At 28.4% G+C, this 22873-nt stretch overlaps 2 protein-coding genes and 2 pseudogenes across 8 annotated transcripts in view; all 4 read left to right on the top strand.

Moving 5' to 3' along the window:
- Nucleotides 1–210, top strand: part of LOC145192233 (nucleoporin NDC1-like) — a 42580-nt gene extending 42370 nt beyond the window's left edge. The window contains exon 20 of the mRNA XM_090098082.1: nucleotides 101–210. Coding sequence (XP_089954208.1) covers nucleotides 101–104 — 4 coding nt within the window. The 3' untranslated portion in view covers nucleotides 105–210. The remainder of the gene's footprint in view (nucleotides 1–100) is intronic.
- LOC145192150 (origin recognition complex subunit 1-like) lies at nucleotides 76–22839 on the top strand. 6 transcript variants are annotated; one of them, XR_016455724.1, is made up of 14 exons: nucleotides 76–210; nucleotides 1708–1898; nucleotides 2786–2963; nucleotides 3405–3595; nucleotides 6922–7080; nucleotides 7915–8536; nucleotides 8842–8897; nucleotides 9076–9177; nucleotides 9279–9447; nucleotides 9612–9719; nucleotides 11901–12170; nucleotides 12469–12709; nucleotides 22417–22453; nucleotides 22641–22839. XR_016455724.1 is itself a non-coding variant. In XM_090098057.1 (13 exons), the coding sequence occupies exons 1-12, from the start codon at nucleotides 119–121 to the stop codon at nucleotides 22422–22424; spliced, it is 2331 nt and encodes a 776-aa protein (XP_089954183.1). In that variant the 5' UTR covers nucleotides 76–118; the 3' UTR covers nucleotides 22425–22453; nucleotides 22641–22839. The 6 variants fall into 6 exon arrangements, 4 of the variants coding, with proteins under 4 accessions (XP_089954183.1, XP_089954165.1, XP_089954173.1 ...); XR_016455723.1 differs by having other exon boundaries at nucleotides 12469–12735; XM_090098057.1 differs by lacking the exon at nucleotides 8842–8897.
- Nucleotides 17068–21265, top strand: LOC149894567 (uncharacterized; annotated as a pseudogene). The gene is made up of 2 exons (XR_016455741.1): nucleotides 17068–17468; nucleotides 17641–21265. The product of XR_016455741.1 is annotated as an uncharacterized LOC149894567 (transcript).
- Nucleotides 18686–19505, top strand: LOC149894568 (uncharacterized; annotated as a pseudogene).
- Nucleotides 22840–22873: the final 34 nt, after the last annotated feature.

The following is a 22873-nucleotide window of genomic DNA, read 5'->3' as shown; positions in this document are numbered from 1 at the left end:
ATTAAAATTGAAAAAGCATCATCTTTTTTGATTATCAATAACCATCTTTTAAAGACCATCTCATTATTTTCATCTAGATGTTGTTCTCTATTTCTTTTAGTTGAAAATAAGTTTAAAAATGTCAAAAGATTTTTCTTCTGCTGAAGATGAGCAAGTTAAATTTATTTGGCATAGTGAACCTGTAAAAGAAAGAAGAATTGTTTGCTACAAGTAAGTTTTGCATAATTGTTCATAAATTATTTTGAAAGTTGTTTATAAAACCTATTTTTTTAAAAAAAGTTGCAAATTATTTTTAAATTTGTAAGTTTTATTTTGCTAATATTTTTTTCTTAGTATATTAATAATTTGTTAAAGACTTTAAATAAACCATTGAAGGAACTTTGCTGATGTGGAAAACTCTTAATAGAAACATTTTAAAAAACTACTGAAAAAAATTATAATTTTATTTGAACTTGCCTAATCAGTTAAAAAATTATCTTTATGAAAAAGATTTCTTAAATCAAACTAATTCCATAAGTTCTTAAGAAATTTACATTTGATATGACCATCCACAGTATTAATAAAAACCTTAAAGAAATATTGGAATGAGTAACATCTCTCCCTGATACATATAAGTCCTTCTAGACCACTCTCATCACAGTTTCCATCGCATTTATCTTTTTTGCCATCAAGATTGTACAGAATCTATTTCCAGAATGATCTTGCCAGTTCAGTTGCCTTTGCAGAATAAGATTTACTACTTCCAGACTTTCTTTTAAAACTTTCAACTGTCTGAAACTGTTACTGATAAAAAGCTTGGTTATCTTCATGTCTAAGCATTATGAGTATGATTTCTTTTTATCTTTAGAATTTTTTTTGTTTGTTTGTTTTTAAATTCTTTTATGTTTTAGTGATAAAAGTTAAATAAAAAATAATTTAAAAAGAACAGTTCCAGACAAAACTTTTATAGCAATTATTCTTTGATAAAGTGTTCAAAAGTATTTCTATTTTTTTAATTGAACGTAGTAATTATCATAGTCTATAGCAGTTGATGACACAGTATATTTTCAAAGATTTAACATTTTGAATATTTATGTTAAGGAATTGATTTTGTTTTTCCTTTTTTTTAATAGAAAATTGTTAGGCTAATAGAATTCATAAGTTTGAATAAATTACAGAAAATAAATCTTCAAGCAAAGGTTCTGGTAATTCTATCATCATTATTGGTTTTATTATTATATCTTACTTCATTATATCTTACTATTTATATTCATTACTATTTTTTAGATGTAGAGAGCTCAATTCAGAGTTTTAATTAAAACTCAATTCAGAGTTTTAATTAAAACTCAATTCAGAGTTTTAATTAAAACTCAATACAGATCTAATTAAAACTTAATTCAGAGTTAATTAAAACTCAATTCAGAGTTAATTAAAGCTCAATTCAGATTTAGAGATACAAAAACTAAATCAATTTTCTTTAGTGATGACTTTTCTTATGTGAGATACCAGATGCATAATCTAAACAAAAGTTCAGGGCATTTGTCAAAAAACAACAAAAAAAAAAACCATAACTTCACCAGTTTTGATTTTAAATACTTTTAAAAATTTCTTACACATATTTATGAATATTGTAAATTGCTATCAATGGCTTCAAGATTCTGAACTTATATGATGCACATGCTGTAATTATTTTTAAATGATTTTTTAGATAATTTTGTATATTTTTAGATCTTGTTCCATTAATGAACATCTTATAAATATTGGAGATAATGTGCTTGTAAAACAGTGTAATGGAGGATTTGCAGTTGCTAAATTAATAAAGTTGTTTGAAGATGCAGGTGAAAATCCTTTTAGAGCTAAAATCAAGTGGTTTTACAAATATTCAGAAATACCCAAGAAAGTACGACTTGCCTGGGAAAGTAAGTTCTTTTCAAAATCTGTAATTGATGATTTATTTAAAAAATTAAAACAATCAATCATTAATTTTCTCAAATTTGTTTACATCATCAAAGCTATCAGTTTATAGCATTTCAATTTTTACACATTTTGAGTTTACCTTTATTTGGTTAATGTTATTTTGGTTAAAATGTTGGTTAATATTTTTTTTTTTAATTTTTCATAGATAATATTTTTTTCTGATAATTCTTTTATGGTTAAATATTTTTTTTAAAAAAAATACCCTATGTAGCTCTGCTTGCCATTTAATTAGATGCCTCTGTTGCCCAGCATTGAAACAGGTTTAGGAACAAATTTTATTTAATCTTATGGATAAAATAAGGTTAAGTTAAAGAAAATACTCATCTTTAGAGGTTAAAAATAAAATCTTATTAGTGTAATTTTGAATAGTTGATGATTACTATTTATTTTTAAGTTGTGTAGGTCTAGTCAATGTGTATATAGGTAAATGATGGTAGACTAGCTGCTTTTTAAAGCAGTGCCTTGTGACTTTTTAACAAAAAAAATAACATGAATCATAAAATCATGCACTTCATAAAATGTGTATGTTAATTACAACAATGAGCTAAAAGTTATAAATCTTATTATCAATGCTAATTTTATTAACTCAGGATAAAGTGTTGTAAATAATAAATGTGTAATGATACTTCGATTTTATCTTTAAAATGAAAAATCTTAAACACTGAAAGAAAGTATTTCTTGGAAATCTTTTTTGCCATTAAAATCAGAAAAATATCTTTTTAGTTAAAAGCTTTAATACTTTATTTTGTTAAGATTAATTAGCTGTAAGTAAGACTGAATTATTTTCCTTGAGAACGAATTTATTTTGTCTTACTTTTGAACTTTGTAGTGCAAGGTAATAAAGAATTAGGTGAAAATGAGGTGTTTGAAATTTCAGAAGATTCATCATTGTCACCATATGAAGAAATAGATGCTGAAACCATTTACAAATCGTGTTTAGTTGAAACTATACCAATAGATTTCATGTTACAGAGAGGTGCATTTGTAAATGACAAGTTTTATATGAGGTAAGTAGTTTGAGAAGGAAAGTTAACTATACTCTTAGGTCCATGTTTTTGTTGTTTAATTTTGACAAAAAAATGCTTTTTCTTAAATTTTAAGGCAATCACAATTAAGAAAATTTCAATTACATTTTTCATTGAAATAAATTGAAATTGAAAAAGCTTGCAAAAATTTTCATTAAAATTCTTTTCTCAGTGCATAGTTTATTAGAATTTTATGAATGAAAAAATTGAAGATATAAATTTAAGTCTGAATAGAAATCCAGGAAGAATGTGTGATTTGAAATATAGTCTGAAATCAAGAAAATTGAAAATTGAAATATATATTAAAAAACTTTGAAAATATATACATTAAAAAGCTTTATGTGTAAAACCATCCCAAGTTAGCTGGCGCTACAGTATATTTTAAAATTTTAATTTCAACTTTTTTTTTTGTAAATTTTTTAGATACAAGCTATGCAAGACAGGTTTAGTATGTATAATTGACCCTTTTAATCAACCTGTGCCAAGCTTACCACATGTTTCTATTGTTTTGGATCAACCTTCAATGTTAAAAACTGTATCTTGCTCAGTTTCTTCTAAAGACAAAAGCGAATCAAAAATTGGTTCTAGTTCAAACAGATTAAATGGCTCCTATGGTATTTTTTTATTTGTAGCTATATTTTTTTTAGAATTTTTTGACTTATTTAACATTTACACTGCATCCTTTATTAGTTTGACACTTCGATTTAAGAGTTCTGATACGTCTGAAACCACTCACTGGATCACCAGATAAAGAGGTTTTTTTGAAATTAAGTGACTTTATATCCTTCAATATAGCAAGATGTTTTAGTTTAGTTAATAAACCAATTAATCATTAAGTTAAGTGACAAAAACGGGTTTAATTTAGTGTTAAAATTTGGTATTTAGTGTCATTAATAAAAAGTTTAAAAAAATGCAACAGACTTCCTACTATTTCCTTACAAGTTTACCATACTCCAGGTTTTGAATGTAACAGACTTCCCACTTTGATTCCATTTTGCTAATTGGCTGCTTCAAAACAAGGAACATTTGGACTCTGTATTGTAGTCTGATGAATGCTACTTCTATATCAATGGCAAAATAAATACAAAGAGCAGCATTATATGGTCTAAAGAAGAAATAGTATAATTAGATTGAGCAAGCAATAGCAAACATTTCACAAGAAAAAACAGCTACAGTAATCAACAATTTGGTGGCCCATTTGGCAACTGTTTTTTTTTATTCCGAGAATCTATTGCAAACTACAAAAAATGTTCCTATTTTAGTTGTGTTTTTGAAATAAAATTTACTGTAGTTTGATTATTTTTTCTTTTTGCTAGCTTATGGTAAAATTGTGCATTACTTTTCGAACACCTTGTATATATGTAATACACAGGATGTTTGAAAAGTAATGCATATATATGTATATACATACATACATACATATATATATATATATATATATATATATATATATATATATATATATATATATATATATATATATATATATATATATATATATATATATGCACATAAGGGAGATGGGAACATTGGTATGTTTTGACAAGAGTTTAAAAAACAAAAAAATTTCAGAAAAAATTGGAAAGCAAATATATTTTTTTGCTATTTTCCAAATGTAATAGCAACATTTAAATGTAATTTATGTTCAGAAATATTAATGTTTAAGTGCAATACTTTTGAATTTTCTAAAAAAAATTTTTTGTACCAATATTCCATTACATGGGAACATTGGTATATATTAAGGGGAGCATTGGTACACAGCATGTTTACATTAATACAGTAAGGAATTTCATCAAAAGAAAGTGTAATTTGAATGAAAAATAAACTAAATACTTTATTAACATATCAAGAAAATGTAAACATAAAATCAATTTTGAATTTTTAAAAAACTCTGCTAAACTATTTTTTTTTTTTATTTTGATTGAGTTTGTGCAATAGTTTTTTGCTTCAAGAGTCTTTTCGATTTTTCTTCTTGAAGGTTTTTTTTTTCAGGAGTGTCTGTGAGTATTCTCGACTTTTCTCTTTTTCTTCTCTTGTTAGTTTGCTTATGCCCTGCAGCTTTGGGATACAGATGGATCATTTCTGGAATTAATGTTCCTGTTAGTGTATTGTTATGTTCATCAGATTGTAATGCTTCTCTTTCTGTTGTAATAGCTATAGCAGGAGGTTTTTCTCCAACAATGTTTTAGAATCAGGGTGATTTGCTACATATGCAGACTCAAAATCATTTTCAGAGAAAATTTACCTACAGAATGGCCAGCTACCAGAGTTGGTAAATACTGGTATGATGTTTTTCAATGAAAATGTTCTTAATTATGATCTAGTTTAGTTAAAGCAGGCAAGTTGTAAACGGTTAGAGTTTTATCAGGATTGCTTAGCACCCAATCAGTTGCTCTAGCTACAGCACAAAATATCTCATTCTGCATATATAGTTCATCCTACCTGCTTTATTCCTTTAGGAGAAATTAAATAGGGAGTTTGCATTACAGTTAATACTCATTTCATCCATATTAAAAATGTAGTTGGGTGGAGTTTTATGTTTCTGAAATGCTTTTTTATAATTAACAAATAATTCGGGCACATTGATCTAATTGAAGCTTATTACTCATAAAAGACTTGTATTTTCAGGTTTGTATAAACTAAGTGATGAATGCCTTCTCAAAAATCCTTTCATCCAGTCCATCTAACAAGTTGATTATCTGACTAAGATTTGTCAATTTTAATGTCAAGACTCAAACTATAGTCATAGGATAATTTTCAAACTTGTTTATAAGTAAGACCAACTTACTACTTTTAGTTATATATGCAACTAGAAATTCTTCTTGCTGAATTATAAATATTTTCCAGCTTGTGTATTTAGAACTAAATGCATATTTCTTCTTTATCTCTTCCAATTTTAAGGAATCTTTGTGTTTTTTAAGTCTGTTGTTAAAATGTCATAATAGGTATGTTATTGATTTTAGCTATACATCTGATAGATTTCATATCTTTTATTACCATATCAATTGCAACATATACTTTCTCCTCTGATAATATGCATCTTGTTGTTTTACTAATGTACTTACTGAAAACATGTGTATGATTTATTAACTAGTATTTAAACAATTATATTTAAAATTGCATAGGTGCATAGAAAATCATTTGAAAATACCACATTATAAGAAATATGTTTTACCATACCACATAGTACTAAGTATGCATGTAATCTACAGAACAAGTATTAAAAGTTCTGTATGAATGCTTCCTGATTTCAATGTACCAATCCTCACCCTTTAGCAGTGAGTGCTTCAAATTGAAATATTTTTTTATTTAATAAAAAAAGTTTTCACTTTTTAATTTTTTTTTTTTTTTTTTTTTTTGAGTTTTATGTTTAAACTTAACTTTGAATTAAAACATTAATAAAAACACAAAATAAAAAATGTATTCAACATGCGCAGTGAAATGTGAACAAAATCAATATAGTGGCAAAATAAATGTGAACAAAATCAACATAGTGGCAAAATAAACAAAAGGTAAATTTATAGATAAAAAATGCTTAAGGCCTAACTATATTTTTTTGTGGAAGAAGTGATTATAAACATCATTTGGTATCTGCATTCAAAATTTGAAATTGATTTAAAATGGCTGAATATTTGCCTGTGTACCAATGCTCACCCTGTACCAACGTTCCCCTCTCTCCCCTATATATATATATATATATATATATATATATATATATATATATATATATATATATATATATGTATGTATGTATGTATGTATGTATGTATGTATGTATGTATGTATGTATGTATGTATGTATGTATGTATGTATGTATGTATGTATGTATGTATGTATGTATGTATGTATGTATGTATAATCTTACATAGAATTTTTAAAAGATAAATAACAGAGTAAATTATTTTTAAAAAACTTTCTGTTTGTCTATTGTTGTTTAAGGTTTATTAAAGACACCTATCATTAATTTGGAATGTAAAGTTCATAAAACAGAAGAAACAGATAAAGAAATTCAGAAAATACATACTAAAAGGAAAGCAAAAGATGCTTTATCTAAAGAAAAATGTATTTTTACTAATAACTCAGTAAAAAAGGTTTACAGTAAGTACATAAAGTTTTTATTTGTTTTTGTTTTTGTCTTTTTTTTCTTAAATATAAACAGATAACATTATAGTGTTTAACAATTCTTTTTAGTTGATGTGCAATAAGCAACAAGGTTTTTATAAAAAATGCCTGAGATAAAAGAATCAGTTGTTTGATGCTTGGTAATTAATCTCAGAATATCTTGTTAACTATAATTAAACTTAACTAATAGCAGCATGAGATAAACTTTAATTATTTTACATTACTTGAAAGTGTGGTTAGTACCCTTTGAACTGACTTAAAAGTGCCACCTTTATTGGCTACACACATTTTAGAAATGCAAATTTTGTGTTAGAAAATTTTAGAGTATTAGTTGTAATCACAAAGGTAAATTCCAGAAAAAAATCACTGCTTAATGAAACCAATGTCATCAAACAAAAAGAGGTCAAACAGTTGTTATTAAGTAAGACTGTTAGTCTGTCTGGCAACCTTGGAGAAATATTTGTTATTATCAATTGAAAGTCTTTAAATCATGTGTTTATCTTGTGACCTACTTTAATATTTTAATGTGAATATTATTACCATCAAAAATTTTTTTGTTTTGCCTAAGATGGAGTGTGAGACTGAATAAATATTGTCCATATCCCTGCTTTTCAATATAGTGGCACTTAAGAAGGTGTTTTAAAAGTATTGCATGTTTATTAACCCTTTCTTCCAATTAATGAATGATAAAGAAATTTCTCAAAATATTTAAATTTTATTAAGTGAGTTATTTGTTTTAGAAACTTTTTTTTTTAAAAACCTAAAACTGAGAGTTTATATTTTTTTAATATTGAACACATTTAAATTTAGGTACTGAAGAAGTTATTAATAGAGTTCACAATGAAGAGGATGATGAAGTGTTGAGTGATATATCTGAAAGTGATGCATGCTCTGTTAGTTCGTTTTCAAATCAGCCATTACAAAGTCCTAACATTGTTATTGCCAGAGACAATCTTTTAAAATACACAACTAAGTTGGGCTTGATACAAAATAGTGGTTCCAGAAAAAGTAAAGCCTTTACAGCAATAAGTGAAAAAGATAAAGAGTCTACCATTAATGCAATAAATTTAAAAAAGAAAAAAGAAAGTGAAGATTTTTTATTTAATGAAAATGTTGAAGTTGAGGAACCTGTTACAAAACTTGCAAGATCTAATAAAAAGGGAAAAATTAGTAAAGAAAACTTCAAAGTTGAGAATGATCAAAGTGATAGTGTAACTGATTTGTCTAGTGATCTTTTAGAAACAAATGATGATGATGATGATTATGATTATGATAAAGAGAAACAATTAAAAGGTCGCAAAAAAAAAAAGTCTTACATTAATATCAAAGCTGTGAAAAGTCAGTCAAAGAAGCTAATCACAAATCCTCTTATAAGTGAGAGAAATATACCTCTTTTGGAAGCTAAAACCCCACTAGAAAAAGCAAGGCAAAGGTGGTTTACTTTTAAAAAAATTTTTAAAAGGTTTTGTTTTTTTTGTGTATACTTGTGTTTTTTTTTTGTTGGTGTTGTTGTAATTGCTGCTATCTATGTAAAAATCTCTCTTTTCTGAATCACCCTGATGATCCATCTGGTTATACTTTTGTTTATAACTCCATTTAACGAAAGTTTAATTGCTCTCCTTTATGGTTTTCTAAATGCATTTCTAGCAGAATTGATAAATTGCACTAAGATGTCTAAGCATGCATTTTCCCAAGACAGGTTATTTTCATATCTGTCTTCTTACTACTTTAACTCAGGCCACCAAACTTTTCTTCAAAGACATTAATTGATCATTTATGGCTACTGTGGGATAGTAAGTCAATTAATTGTGCCCTTCAAAATCTTGATTTCAAAACAATTCTTTTCAAAATATATTTTTGTAAGTTTTTTTATTATTTTAATATTTTTTTGATACTATCATTAAATTTATTTTGAAAACATAGTACTTGGAAAAATTCCATTTGATTTTAATGTTTAAACATGCTTTTTAGGCTTCATGTATCTGCAGTTCCTGATTGTCTTCCTTGCCGTGAAACTGAATTTGAAACTATTTTTGCTTATGTATCAAGTCGCTTACAGGAGCATTCAGGAGGGTACATATTTAACAAGTTGTTTAAATGCAACAGTAACAAATTTAATGTCTTCATAAAAATATTTTCTGTATGAAAAAATGTACATGATTTTATGTTTTTAGTTGCATGTATATCTCTGGGGTTCCAGGAACAGGAAAGACAGCAACAGTCCATGAAGTTATACGAAGATTGAAATCAGATTATTCAGATATGGTTCCATATTTTAAATTCATTGAACTCAATGGAATGAAGCTTACTGACCCTAACCAAGCCTATTGCACAATACTGAAAGTAAAACATAGTTTTAATTTTTTTTTTTATGGTTGTTACCCAAAATGTTTTATAGATGATATGCATCTTTAATTTTTAAAAGATTTTATATTCAAACCTTTTCTATTGATTTATAAATATACAATTAAACTTTCAATTACTAAATTATAACTAAATTATTTCAGTTACTGACTGGTCAAAAGGCAACTCCTGATCATGCTGCAACTTTGTTAGAAAAGAGTTTTTGTAGCAAGGATCTAAAGAAAGACCACATAGTCATTTTAGTGGATGAAGTAAGTGGTTTTTGCAATGCTAAATGCAATGATAAAAAAAAAAAAACTCCTTGAAATTGAATAAAAACACTAAAGATAGCTATATAATGACTAAGAATTTGTCATTTTAATCTGCAAATTTTATTCCAATTTCCTAAACATGGTGGATCATGTATGTGTGGAATTTTAGAACTATTTTTTGTTATCACTAAGGCTTCACAGAATAAGCTGAAAGTTTCAAAATGAAATTTGGTCTGTGTAGTTTCAAAGTGCCATAAAAGCGAATTATGAAGCAAAAAAAGATGACATGGTCTTCTTCAAATCCAAAAGCCAATTTTAGAAATTGTGAAATTGGTAAAAGTGTCAAAATTAATGGTTTACAAATTTAAATTAACTTTAAAAAAACATGCTTCAATACTAAAGCCTATAAAAATGAAAGAAAATAGCGGAGCAAAAAAAGTAAATTCTTGGAATAGTGTATAACCCTGTAACATCTATGAGAAGAATGGTAAGGAAGCTCAAAGTGGCAACCATCAGAAGGATGGTCAAATACTATGCAAAGTTTTTACTGTCACATTGTCATATTAACATCCAATATGACAATAAAAACTATTTTTGTTTGGAGGTGCTTAATGAAGTAGCACATGCTAGAGGAGAATCCCATTTATTATTAAAAATTGTGGTTTTTCAATAAAACTCTTTAGTGGCTATTGAAACAAGCAATTGTAAATATTATTTGTAATGTACATTTAACTTTCATGTAGTAACTGAACATCAGGCAAAACAAACATCACTGTAGAAAAAACATTTTTTAAATAGTATGTTATTGAATAGACTTAAATTTTTTATCAACTATGGTGTTGGTTCAAAACTGTTAGAAACATTGAAAAGTCAAAATTTAAGAACAATATCATGCAGTTGAGTCATTTACAAAAAGCCGGCCTTCAATTCTGTGTAGCAAAGAAGAAACCCCTTGTTTCAAAACATAATTGGCAATTAAGCAATTCATGTTTGCTTAAATGTTTCTAAATAAAAATATTTCTTTTAGGAAAAAGTTTTTATTGGCTGATGAATTCAAGTTTAATTGCTTTAAGTCTGATGTAAAGGTATATTTTAAGTGTCAAGAAGAAAGAAAATAACCGATTGTATACTCTAATGGTGGTGAAGCATGGCAAGGGTAACATTAAGGTTTGGGTAGTTATGTCCTGGCATGATATTAGTTCACTGGTCAAAGTTAATTAAAATTTGGATCAATATAAATACAAAGATATATTACAAAACGTAATGGAACCCTATGCTGATGATACCCTACCTGTTACTTGGATTTTAATGCACAACAATAACCCAAAATATACTATGAGATCTGTAAAATCTTGGCTTAAGGGGAAAAATAATAATGTTTAAAAATGGCCACCCTAAATTCCTGAGCTAAATCCAATTAAGAGCTTATGGAAAAGTATTGTAGAGCTTATGGAACAATTTTGGAGTAGCATAAGATAAACAAACATCTAATTTTAATGAGTTTAGGGGGGAAATTCATGATGTAAAAGGCTTGTTAACAATATGCTATAAAGATGTGCTGAAGTAATAAAGATATAAGGCCATTCAACAAAATATTAATGTTAGTTTTAATATTTTGATGTAGACTTTTATACAGAATTATCTTTTGTTTGATTTGTTATCTCTATGATTACGGCTTTTGTTGTATTTTGTAAACTTTTCAACAATTATATATTAAAACTTCAGTTAAAAATGAATTTTTTTTCTTATGATTTACAATTAATAAATGGAAATTAATTAACATCAATTTTTTGAATTTCCCAAATAAAGGAAGAAATTATATAAATCACTTGCCAAAAATGCAAATGTGGTCTCCCAGCTCCCAAGAGCTTTACCATTAAACTTCTTAGTGTGGGCTAAAGTCAATTCCGAGACATGGAAGAGAAGTAGTTTCAAAGACCTGGACTGGCCTCTCTGAGTACTTTCTCCAGAAAAATAATTTCAATTTTAAGGCAGGTTTTTGACTTTTTAAATCATATCTCTATTGATTAAACTATGGTCTTTTCAGAAATCCTGCACCTGCTAAAAGATGTAACTGGATGTTCTTAACAAAACAGAGTCTATTAATTTACTTTTATAACTATATTGAATGATTTTCTTAACTTATATTATTTGTGTGTGATTTTTTTAAAAATGTTTTAGTTGGATTTGTTATGGACTCGTAAACAAAATGTCATGTATAATTTATTTGACTGGCCAACCAAACAGCATTCACAACTTGTCATTCTTGCAGTTGCCAATACTATGGATCTACCAGAACGAGTTATGATGAATCGTGTTTCAAGTAGGTTAGGATTGACTCGAATAACTTTTCAACCCTATAACTTTAAGCAACTACAAGAAATTGTGCTTTCAAGGATTACAGGTATTGAGGCATTTGAAGAACATGCATTACAGTTAGTTGCTCGAAAGGTAATTTAAAAATTTTATTTCTTTTGATTGTTTTATTAGCTTTTAGTTTAACTGTTTTTATTTTCCAAACAGTACATTATATTTCAGTTTTCAAAATGTGTCTTGCATTATTATAACAGTTAAAAATATAATAGTAGAAACTAACAAGTTTAAATAAAGGCATTACAAAATATTATTGTTCAGAGAATATTGTTATTAGTGATTTTTATGTTTTCTCCATGCTCTGTTTCTTAAAGAATACTCTCATTAGAAAATTTTTATAATTAAGAAAATATTTATAATAAGGAAAATTTTTCAGGTAGCTGCAGTTTCAGGTGATGCTCGTCGTTGCCTTGATATATGTCGTCGAGCTGTGGAGATTGCTGAAGCATCTTTTGAAAAAAAAAATCTCAAAATGTCAAAGGGCATCATCGGAATGAATCATGTTGAACTTGCTCTTAAAGAAATGTTTTCATCACCAAAAATTTTAGCTCTTCAAAGTCTTTCTGCATTTGAAGTGATGTTTATGAAAGCAGTTATTAGTGAGTTTCACAGAACAGGTTTAGAAGAAGCTCTTTTTTTTGAGGTTTTTTTTTTTTTTTTTTTTTTTTAGTAAATTGCTTTCAGTTTTAGAGAATGGTTTAAATCATGTTTGCATAATTTATTGTCAAAATAACTGTATATATATGTTTATATGGATGTATGTGTAGAGCCTGTTTAAACAGTAATGCACAATTTTAACATAAGCTAGCAAAAAGAAAAAATAAACTACAGTAAATTTTATTTCAAAAGCACAACTAAATTAGGAACATTTTTTGTAGTTTGTAATAGATGTCTCCTTTTTCTTGCACAACAGTTTCCAAACAGGCCACCAAATTGTCAATGGCTGTAGCTGTTTTTTTCTTGTGAAATATTTGCTATTGCTTGCTCAATTCAATTAATAATTCTTCTTTAGACCATATAATGCAGCTCTTTGTATTTATTTTGCCATTGATATAGAAGTAGCATTCATTAGGCTACAATACAGAGTCAAAAAGTTCCTTGTTTTGAAGCAGCCAATCAGCAAAATGGAATCAAAGTGGGAAGTCTGTTACATTCAACTCCTGGAGCATGGTAAACTTGTAAGGAAACATTTGAAGCTTTTTGCAGAGGATATGATGAATGGATGTTTTGGAGATTTTAGTACTATCTGCAATTTGTTGAGTGGAACAGCAACCTGTCCCAAAGCAATACAATTCAGTGATTCCGCCACAACTAGTGTTGGTTCTTTTTCTAAAGATGAGCAACCTGATTTCTGCTAGTCAAGAACACAGTCTGTTTTTTCAAGTTATTAACTAATCTTTTGATGCTGTGTGTGGTGAATGTGTCTTCTGTTAAACCACATGCTTGTTTGAACTTTGCTGCTGTGTGATTCATTTTTAGTATCATCTAATTCAATATTTATATTTGGGTCACATTAAATTTCTACAGCTGGTGTATTATTAGATTTTTTTTCTCTGCTCATTGGTTTTGCTGTCTTGATTTCTTTTTTCTCTGGCAACATCTTTTTTATCAGTCAATCCAATTAGAAAACTTTTTCTAAGTTCAATTTTTGAGTTGAAATCTTTTAAATATTCTCTGTCCAATGGAGGTACCTAAAAGTTTTTGAATTTAAATAAATTTTTTGAAAATTGCTCCTAAGAATGAAAAGCATATATCTACTAATTTTTTTTAAAAAATCTAGAAATTTCAAAACAAAATGAGCTTAATAAGTAATTATTCTTTAAAACTATGCACTTGTAATGCTATAAAATGTAAATACTATAAATATATATTGAATATACTGTAAAAATTTCTTATACATACTGCACTTTCAATATTCTAAACAAACAGACCCCTCAGGCTTCTGATCTAGGAGCATTATCAATTTTTAGAAGAAAAAAATCTTACTCCTGCCATGGTTATGTGTATATATATATCTATATTTGGGTGAAACCAACATAGATAATTTAGATTACACTGATCTGTGTCAAAAATGTTCCTAGGGGTTTCTTAGGAGATTCTTAATGAAATTTGCCTTTTAAATCCAAACCAAGTATTCGCATTGTTCAATCAGATTTAGTTTTTGGTGTTAGAGAGCTCAGTGTCTATTTGACTGAGAGCAGAAGTGGTTGTGTATCGCTTGGTTGTCTCCAGGTGATGGTAGTAGGAGTGGTTGTCTTTAGATATATCTATAAATAGTATTTAAATTATATTTCTAAAGCTTTATTCATCATTGTCACTTTTCTTTACAAGCAAATACATCAACTATATAACATACTTCATAAAAATGAATAGAAAGTGTAAAAACAGTCTTAATATATGTGTGTGGGAAGGTAACTTTTAGTGACCAACAATGCAATATAACTCAGTTAATAAAGTCCCTTTACCATGCATATTTTGGAATAAGACTGGGTGATTGTGTTAAAGTTGTGGAAAAGGAGGTCAAGTGTATTAAAAATATGTAAATCAAGTCTGTGAAACTTTTTTTCAGGTGTCAATAAGAAGCATAAGTATATTGTTATCTATCCTGATATTCCTTCTGCCATTACACCACTACCACATAGTCCAAGAACTCCATTTGACTCCAGAGGATATGATAGGTATAGAAGTGGAGGACACCGACCTTTGTAACATGAGCCTTTTTCTAGTGTAACTTTGCCAAGACCATTCACTTATAGTCAATTAAATAACTTGATTATGAGTCAGTGGTCTTAGTAAAGTTTTTCTAAAGAGAATGCACAACTTCTTGTTTCCTGTCTTAGTGCAGCAACTTCCTCTCTACAAACTTTTGGTTCAGAAATAAAGAAGAAAAGTTTCAAAGACTTTTTGCAGTTGATTCTTCTGGCTCTTAGGTATATTGCAATAATATAAAAGGCTTAATTGAAGCACTTGATATTCCTTACCAACCTAGCAAATGGAGGCTCTTTATTGATTCTTCTAGCAGAAGCCTAAATGCAATACTGTTACATAGTGGCAATAAAATTGCATCTGTACCTATCAGTTATTCAGTTCAGTTAACAAAAAGCTACAAGAATATGAATTTATTGGTTAATGTAATCAATTACTTCAACCAAAATATGTGGTGCGTATGACTACTATGTGGTGACCTCAAGGTAAAGCACATTTCATAAGTTTTTTTCTGTCATTACAAAATTTTCCTTTGAAAATTATTTTGCCACCCACGGGTAATTTTTCCAAAATGAAATAGTATTCCTTTTGCCATAGTTTTAAGCATGTTGCACAATTCAAATTGTTAAATTTTTTTCCAAATACCAATTGCAGAAGGGATATATCACATTAGTTTCCCTTTTCTCCTAATAAACTTGATCAAGACTTTCTATATCAAAAAAAAATTCTTAGAAACTACGTGTGTCAATGTGCAAGCATAGAGGCTCAAATTTTAGCTTACTACATTTAATGTATTTATGGATGAATCCTTTATTTCATGTTGTGTGCTTTTTACTTGGGATGCAAGGGGGCTACACAAAATATCCTTGCTTCTGCCCAACTGTCCTATGGGATAGTCTTCACTATACGCAGAAAGACTGGCCATCTCCAGGGACATTCAAAGTTGGCAGTAAAACATTTTCCAGAGGGAGTAGTGGTACATCTACCAATGTGGTAGATGTACCACTACTCCCTCTGGAAAATGTTTTACTACCTCCTCTCCATATAAATCTTGGTCTGATGAAGAACTTTGTAAAAACACTGAATAAAGAAGGCCAAGCTTTTAAGTATCTAATGCGAAAATTCCCAAAGATCAGTGATGCTAAGAACCATGCAGGCCTAATTGATAGACCTCAAATTAGAACTCTGTTAAAGAACAAAAACTTTGACATTATAAATGAAATAATTGAACAAGATGCATTGCATTTAGTAATCAGCGGTTTTCTGATGAGTAAAAGATGCTCAGAATTAGGGTGACACAAAATGTGTAAAAAAAAACCGCAGTACATTTTCTGGTTCTATCAAACTTAGAGACTCTACAAAAAAAATTTCAGGTTCCTAAGTGATCAGGAAGAGCTACATGTAATTTTGAAAATTTTAAGTTCCAAGCATTTTTTATTTCTTCACTTTATTTTATTATCTTCAGATCATTCAGAAAGTTTTGAAAACATGTGTCAAAAACTTTAGATGTTTCTAAAACATTTGTGGTTATTTACAATTATTTTTAAAAAAAGTTTAGTTGCAGCATAAATTGTGTGGTTTGCAATTTAATCACTTTTGGTTTGCAATTTAATCACTTTTGATTTATTAATTACCTTGCTCTAAACTTTGATCTATATACTATTTACATATCCGTACAAAATGTTGAAAATCAAAGAGAGAAAAACAAAAGAAATTAGCTATAACGGTCATAGGTCTATTTATCTGCTTAACTCACCTTTAAGCTATTTACCTACAAACCAACTTCCTTTGAATCGAAGTGTTCCTCAATATTACTTGTTCCTAACTTCAGCTAGAGATAAGCGATTCAAATCTATTAAAACAAACTTTTCATGTTCTTGAGCAAGAGAGGATGTTATATGCAAAGGGAAAGATGTGTTTTGTAACTCAAATACCAAAAAATACTGTTTACTCCGACAAATTGTAAATATTTGGAAGTCTGCAGGTTTCAGAAATTATTTGATTTCTGAGAAAAGCATAGTCGAAAAATTTAAATCTCTATATAGCAAAATTTTGTGCAACAGTAAAAGTTTTCAAATCAAAAAGCAAATTTCCGACAGCCACACAAATGAGTTTTACAATATGATAGAGGAATTGTTTGACATCAGTGCAAAAGACTTTGAGAAGAAGTTGAGACACGGTGAATCAATGCCTCATGATATTTCTGCTATAAAAGAAGATTTGGCCTTTTTAGATGATCAAAGGTATTTTTTTTCTAAATTTTAAAGATTTCACCAACTGAGATCAATTGAAAAAAAACATATGTACTTATTTTTCCTAAACAAAAAGAATAATTTTTTGGAGAAATTTGGTTTTTTTATTTAAATTTATTTTATGCTAAGTGTTTTAACAACTTTTTGCACAGAAGTAACAGAAATATGATCATATCTTCTAAAATTGACAACAAGCTTGAAGCAAGGTTTCAGAGAAAGATCGATAGATGCAAGAGAAAAGAAGAATACAAAGATCGAGTACAGAAGAACAACGATTCAATAACTCGTGATAACAAAGAGGAAATCGGTGAAAAAAGGCAATTGAACCATAATTTTTTTTCTAACAATGATATAGATTTCAATTTAGCAGATGAGGAACCTACAGAACCTAAAAAAACAAGAGCTGAATCACAATTAGGTAATATCAAAGTATACTTTGCTTAACACTTAAAAATATTCATTTCAAATTCTGATTAAATCAAAAGGGAGAATATAAACAATTTTTTCTAATAAAGCTTGGGCATTTTAAATAAAATCATTCAGCTTTTGAAGTAAATGTATAACTGAGTTAAAAATCTTTATTAATTTAGATGCTGGAAGTGTAATTGTTGAGTCGGAAGTTTTTGTCCCAAATAAAAATGTTAACTTTCACAAAGCAAGCTCAAAAAGTAGGCAATAGTAGAAAAGGAGATTACCAGTTAGGGTCTCATTGCAGCAGCAACTTCCACCAGTATAAGGGCTGGTCTCAGCGTTCGAGATCAAACCCTTCTTATTGCAAATGTAGTAAACTATTTAGGAGGAGATGTTAAACAATTAAAGTTAAGCAGAGAATCTGTCAAAAGGCGATGGTACAGATTTTTAGAAGAGGAAGGAGGCCAGATAAGTAATGAATATATTGATTTAATGGCTAATAAGATGTTAGTTTTACATTTTGATGGTAAAATGTTAAATCATATTGAGGAGAACATTAGACAGGCCACTACTACAGATAGACTATCAGTATCTGTAACTAGCCCAGATTTTGAAACCAAAGATGATCTTTTACTTGGTGTTGTGCCAACTGAGAGTGGTAAGGGAATCGATATGGCTATAAGTATTATGAATCTCCTAGAATATTTTGAAATTTGTGACTATATTATAGGATTCTGTTCTGACACCACAGTAAGTAACACTGGATGGAAATCTAGTGCAATAACTATTATGGCAAGATTTCTTGGGAAACCATTTCTTTGGTTATTGTGTAGACAGCATATTGCCAAGATAAATATTACTTGGGCTTTTAATGCAATTTCAAAGGAAACATCTAAAGCCCCTGCAAATAAGTTGCTAAAAGATTTTCAGCAGAAATGGATAACAGAGTTTTATCTAAAAGTTTCAGCCAGTGGTACTGTAGAAAAGTTCAAATGATTTCCTGAGCAAGACCTTATTGTTGGCAGTGACCTCTGCAAACTCTATTTGAAGGCTAAAAAGTTTGTAGCTAAAGCACTAGAACATGAAATTTTCCCCAGGTATGTAACAATAATATTAAATGTAACAGTTTTTCCATGCATACACTTTTTTTTAAAGGATGTTAAATAAAAATAACAATGTTTTAGGAATGATTATAAGCGTCTTGTTGAATATTTGGCATATTACATGAACGTTAAATCTGAGAAATTAAATAATTTTCACATCTATTAGCCTGGCGCCTGTCACAATGCAAGGTTTATGGCCTATGCAATATACTTTTTAATGCTTGATATGACATCCACTGTCGTTGAATATTTGACTCCTGAAAAGAAACATGGTTGCAAAGGTAGCATTTATTGTTGCTATTTATTATGGACCTGCCTTTCTTAAATCAGGCAAAGCAGAGCATGCTGTTCTAAATGATTTTAATGCGTTTAAAATTGCTGAAACAATTAAAACAGAATGGGATTATGAAGTTGGAAACTCACTTCATAAAAGCATGAGTAACCACACATGGTATTTGTCTCCTAAAGTTGTCGTACTATTGCTAGGTGATCCTCATATGAAAGCAGATGCTAAGCGTTTATTCATTGAGAAGCTTTTAAAATTTCCAGTCTCTAAGATATCAGAGATTTCTGTTGAAGCTCCATCGACTTTTATTGTTACCAGTGATATTAGATTAGGGGACTTAATTATGAAGGAGAGATGGCTTTTTTTTATACTCACAGGTCACACCGAATCTGTTCAAGAGTGGCATACTTCAAGCGATTTTTTAGCGCTAGATTCATACAAACAATTCACTCAGTTAGTTTGCAATCTCAGTGTTACTAACGACTGTGCAGAAAGAAATATTAGCTTAATTGAAAATATTGTTCACACTTCCCACAATGAGGATCAGAGACAAAACATTCTTTTGGTTGTAAGGGTACATAGAAAACTAATTACAAAAGATATGTCGCTTAAGGAACTGGTAAACCTGAAACCTAGAGTTAAAAAATTAATGTAAAATAATATCTATAAACATACTATAAACAGTGTTTTATTTTTTCTTAGATCAAACAAAACTATAGTTATAAACATTTTTTAACCTCAATTTCTTATAAAAATCATCATCTTAAAAAAAAAAGTCTTCATTTTAAAAGTGGGGTGTGGGGGCGTGTGCCCCCCTAAAACTATTAAATCACATTTAACATTATTTTTTCAACTCTCAGGGCCAACAACGACCCTGTGTTGCTGGCCTTGAGAGTTGGAAAATTAATGTAAAATAATAGTTAACTGTAAGATACTACAAACAGCATTTTTTCTTCTTCTTAGATTAAAGATCAAACAAGAATTTAGTTATAAACACATTTTAACCCGTAAAAATAACATAAAGTTCAGCCAATCCTAAATATTTGAAAAATTACATGTAGCACTTCCAATGAAGAAAAATAAATAAAATTTTGTATTTAGACTAACTGAATGTTGTAGAACACGTTAAGCAACTGCGGTTTTTGATTTTCTAAAAATTTCATTTTTCGACCCTAATTTGTGTCACCCTACTCAGAATGTCTTATATGTAAATGAGCTTATTAAACTGGGAGCTTGCATGTCAATAAAAATGCACTTAAGTTTTAATCTAAAAAAGGAGTTAAAAGGAATTTGTGTCATAATTTAATTTTTTTTGCAGTTTACAAATATTTATAATGTATTAAATAACTTTAATGAAAATGACAGATTTCTTGAAAAATGGCTTTTCAATAAATAATTGGTGTACTGTATCTCAAAAACTGACCTGATTAAGCAAAATTAATGGCATATTCAGATTTAGGAGATGAATTTTTGTTAGAGGTTCCCTAGGAAACCCCAGGAATAAAAATTAGAATCCTAATAGATAGGTTAAATTAGTAGCTTGTGTTGATTCTAGTCCACGTTGTTTAGTCCTGGAAGTTGTTTAGTTTTGTTCAGTTAGTCCAGTGACATTTATTTAAATAAATGGTAATTTGATGAATTTTCATACTTTTTTTAGTGAATACTATAGGTATGATTCATCCCATCAAAATGCTTCCAATGTTTCTTTGGAACATAAGGAAGAGCGTTATTGTACAAAAAAGCTACTTTTCCATATCTGTTTACCTATTCTGATTGTTTTGCTTTCAATGCATGATTTAATTTAACCAATTGTTTGTAATATTCACTAATGAACAGGTTTGATAATATTCACTAATATTACTGTTTGTAATATTCACTAATGAACAATGTTTGAACAGGTTTCAAAATTTCATAATAAATCACAACTTTCTAGTCCCAGCAAACACACTTAGCAAAACCTTCTTTCCATTTGCATTTTGGAGTTGGTTTTACTAAATGACTTGGATCAGTCCAATATTTAATTCATTTATGATTATCAAAATAAATCCATTTTTCATTTTAGTGACTATCTTAAATATAAAGATGAAATTATGTATGTGTGTATATGCGCTATACAAATCCACAGTTTTGATCCGATCCTCACTAAATTTTGCACACAGGTCTAATTTCTCCCAGGGAAGGTTTGGACCACCCCGGGCTTCATGTTCAAGGTGCTTAAGGCTGGAACCAAGTTCCTGCCCCCTCTGGCCCTCCTTGCCCCTAGCTAGGAGGTGATTACAGAGCTAGTAATTTTAACAGTTTTTACCATTGAAAAACCAAAAAATTGTAAATATATGTTAGCGGTTTTTTATGATGATTTTTGAGGGATATTTTTGGAAAAGTATGCAGTATAAATGAACAAGAAAATTTTTAAAACAGGCTTTTGTTTGGAGAGATTATTGTGGTTTATCGATGTGTTTGTTGCAAAAAAGCTACATTACCACAGTGTGGTTTAGTTCCCAAAAACATGACCACTTAGCTACAAATGCATTTTTGATTAATATAGTAAAGTCTTATATCTAATAGCTGGAAAACCCAACGCATTACACCAGGAAATCCAGCTAGTATGAAATAAAAATGACTTCCTTTGTTTTCAGCTGAGTTTTACATGTGGTTTTTTAGGGTTTTTTTTATCATTTTACATAATTCAAATGGAACTTTTTTTCATTCTTTGACTGTAAACATTTAAAAATGGCTAGTTGACTTACATTTAATGAGTCTTACAGTTGTTGTTGAGTCAATGGATTGCCTTCATCCAATAATGTTTGCAGTTCTGTTTCTTTAAATTTTCTTTGGTAGACTTTGTTATTCAAAAAAAAAATCACTATTTTTTGATTGCTGAAACCATGCTCTACACCTTCTTTCAGATAACACGTTCACCATAGGGTTTGAAAAGCATTCAATGACTTTCAGTAGCAGTTATATTCAAATTAAACAGTGACAACAATTTTCCTTGTAAATCAAGTATTTTTTTATCTGATACTGCCATCATTATGTGCAGTTAGAGTGATTAACTGTGATTGTTCAGTATGTTTTTATATACCTATTTTTATATACATATGTATATTATACATATATAACTCACGCCACCGTAATTATATATGTAATTTTAACGTTTAATTTTGTAATATATGGCTGATGATTGCCATTAGGCATGAAACTTAAAGTTCCATAATAAAAGTTTTTTTCTTTATCGTTTTTAATTATAATTATATATATATATATATATATATATATATATATATATATATATATATATATATATATATATATATATATATATATATATATATATATATATATATATATATATATATATATAAAACGAAGAAACAACAACTATGTATGTATATTGTTTCTTCGTTTTATATATATATATTGCTCTATTTATACAAAATATTGAGCACTCTTATACGAACAAGAGATATTGTATTTGAAAATAATACAACTTGAAATAGCTATATATATATATATATATATATGTAAGAACAATGTACATTTATGTATGTTGTATACATATATTTTAGGTTTTTGAGCAGTTTCGTTCACACTGTCAACTTGAAGGTAAAAGTTTGCTTAAGAAAAGTTTTTTTAATTTTTTTTTTATACAATTGTATTCACATAATAAATACTGCTCCATGAGATGATTTGGTGTTTAATTGAAAAAAAAAAAATTTTATACAATTGTATTAATATAATAAATATGTAATTGAAAAAATATTTCTTTTCTTTTTTATGTTTTTTATCAAAGGATTTTCCACTCCTAATGCATCTCAAACATTTGCGATATGTACTAGTTTAAGCACTTGCAAGTTTCTTTTGGTTGAGTTGGGATATAAAGACATTTACCAAAGAATTCGTCTTAATGTCAACAAAGATGATGTGATGTTTGCATTTAAATCAAAGGAAAAAGATTAAATCTTTATTTTAAAGAATAGAGAAAATTAAATTAAGATGTTTTTATTCCTTTTTTTGATTTAATCT

Source organism: Hydra viridissima, unplaced genomic scaffold, assembly GCF_058129835.1.
Source record: "Hydra viridissima isolate aposymbiotic clone 2 unplaced genomic scaffold, HvirCarnegie_v1 scaffold_1, whole genome shotgun sequence".
Taxonomy (NCBI): domain Eukaryota; kingdom Metazoa; phylum Cnidaria; class Hydrozoa; order Anthoathecata; family Hydridae; genus Hydra; species Hydra viridissima.
The sequence above is the reverse complement of the archived record's forward strand: the minus strand, read 5'-3'. Positions and strand labels throughout refer to the sequence as shown.

Excerpts from the sequence above, each read along its gene's own strand:
- LOC145192150 (XM_090098039.1), top strand. The coding sequence starts at position 119 with ATGTCAAAAGATTTTTCTTCTGCTGAAGATGAGCAAGTTAAATTTATT. Across the intron at positions 9,448-9,611 it reads CCTATTGCACAATACTGAAA|TTACTGACTGGTCAAAAGGC; the intron begins GTAAAACATAGT and ends AAATTATTTCAG. Across the intron at positions 12,736-22,416 it reads AAGAAGCTCTTTTTTTTGAG|GTTTTTGAGCAGTTTCGTTC; the intron begins GTTTTTTTTTTT and ends CATATATTTTAG.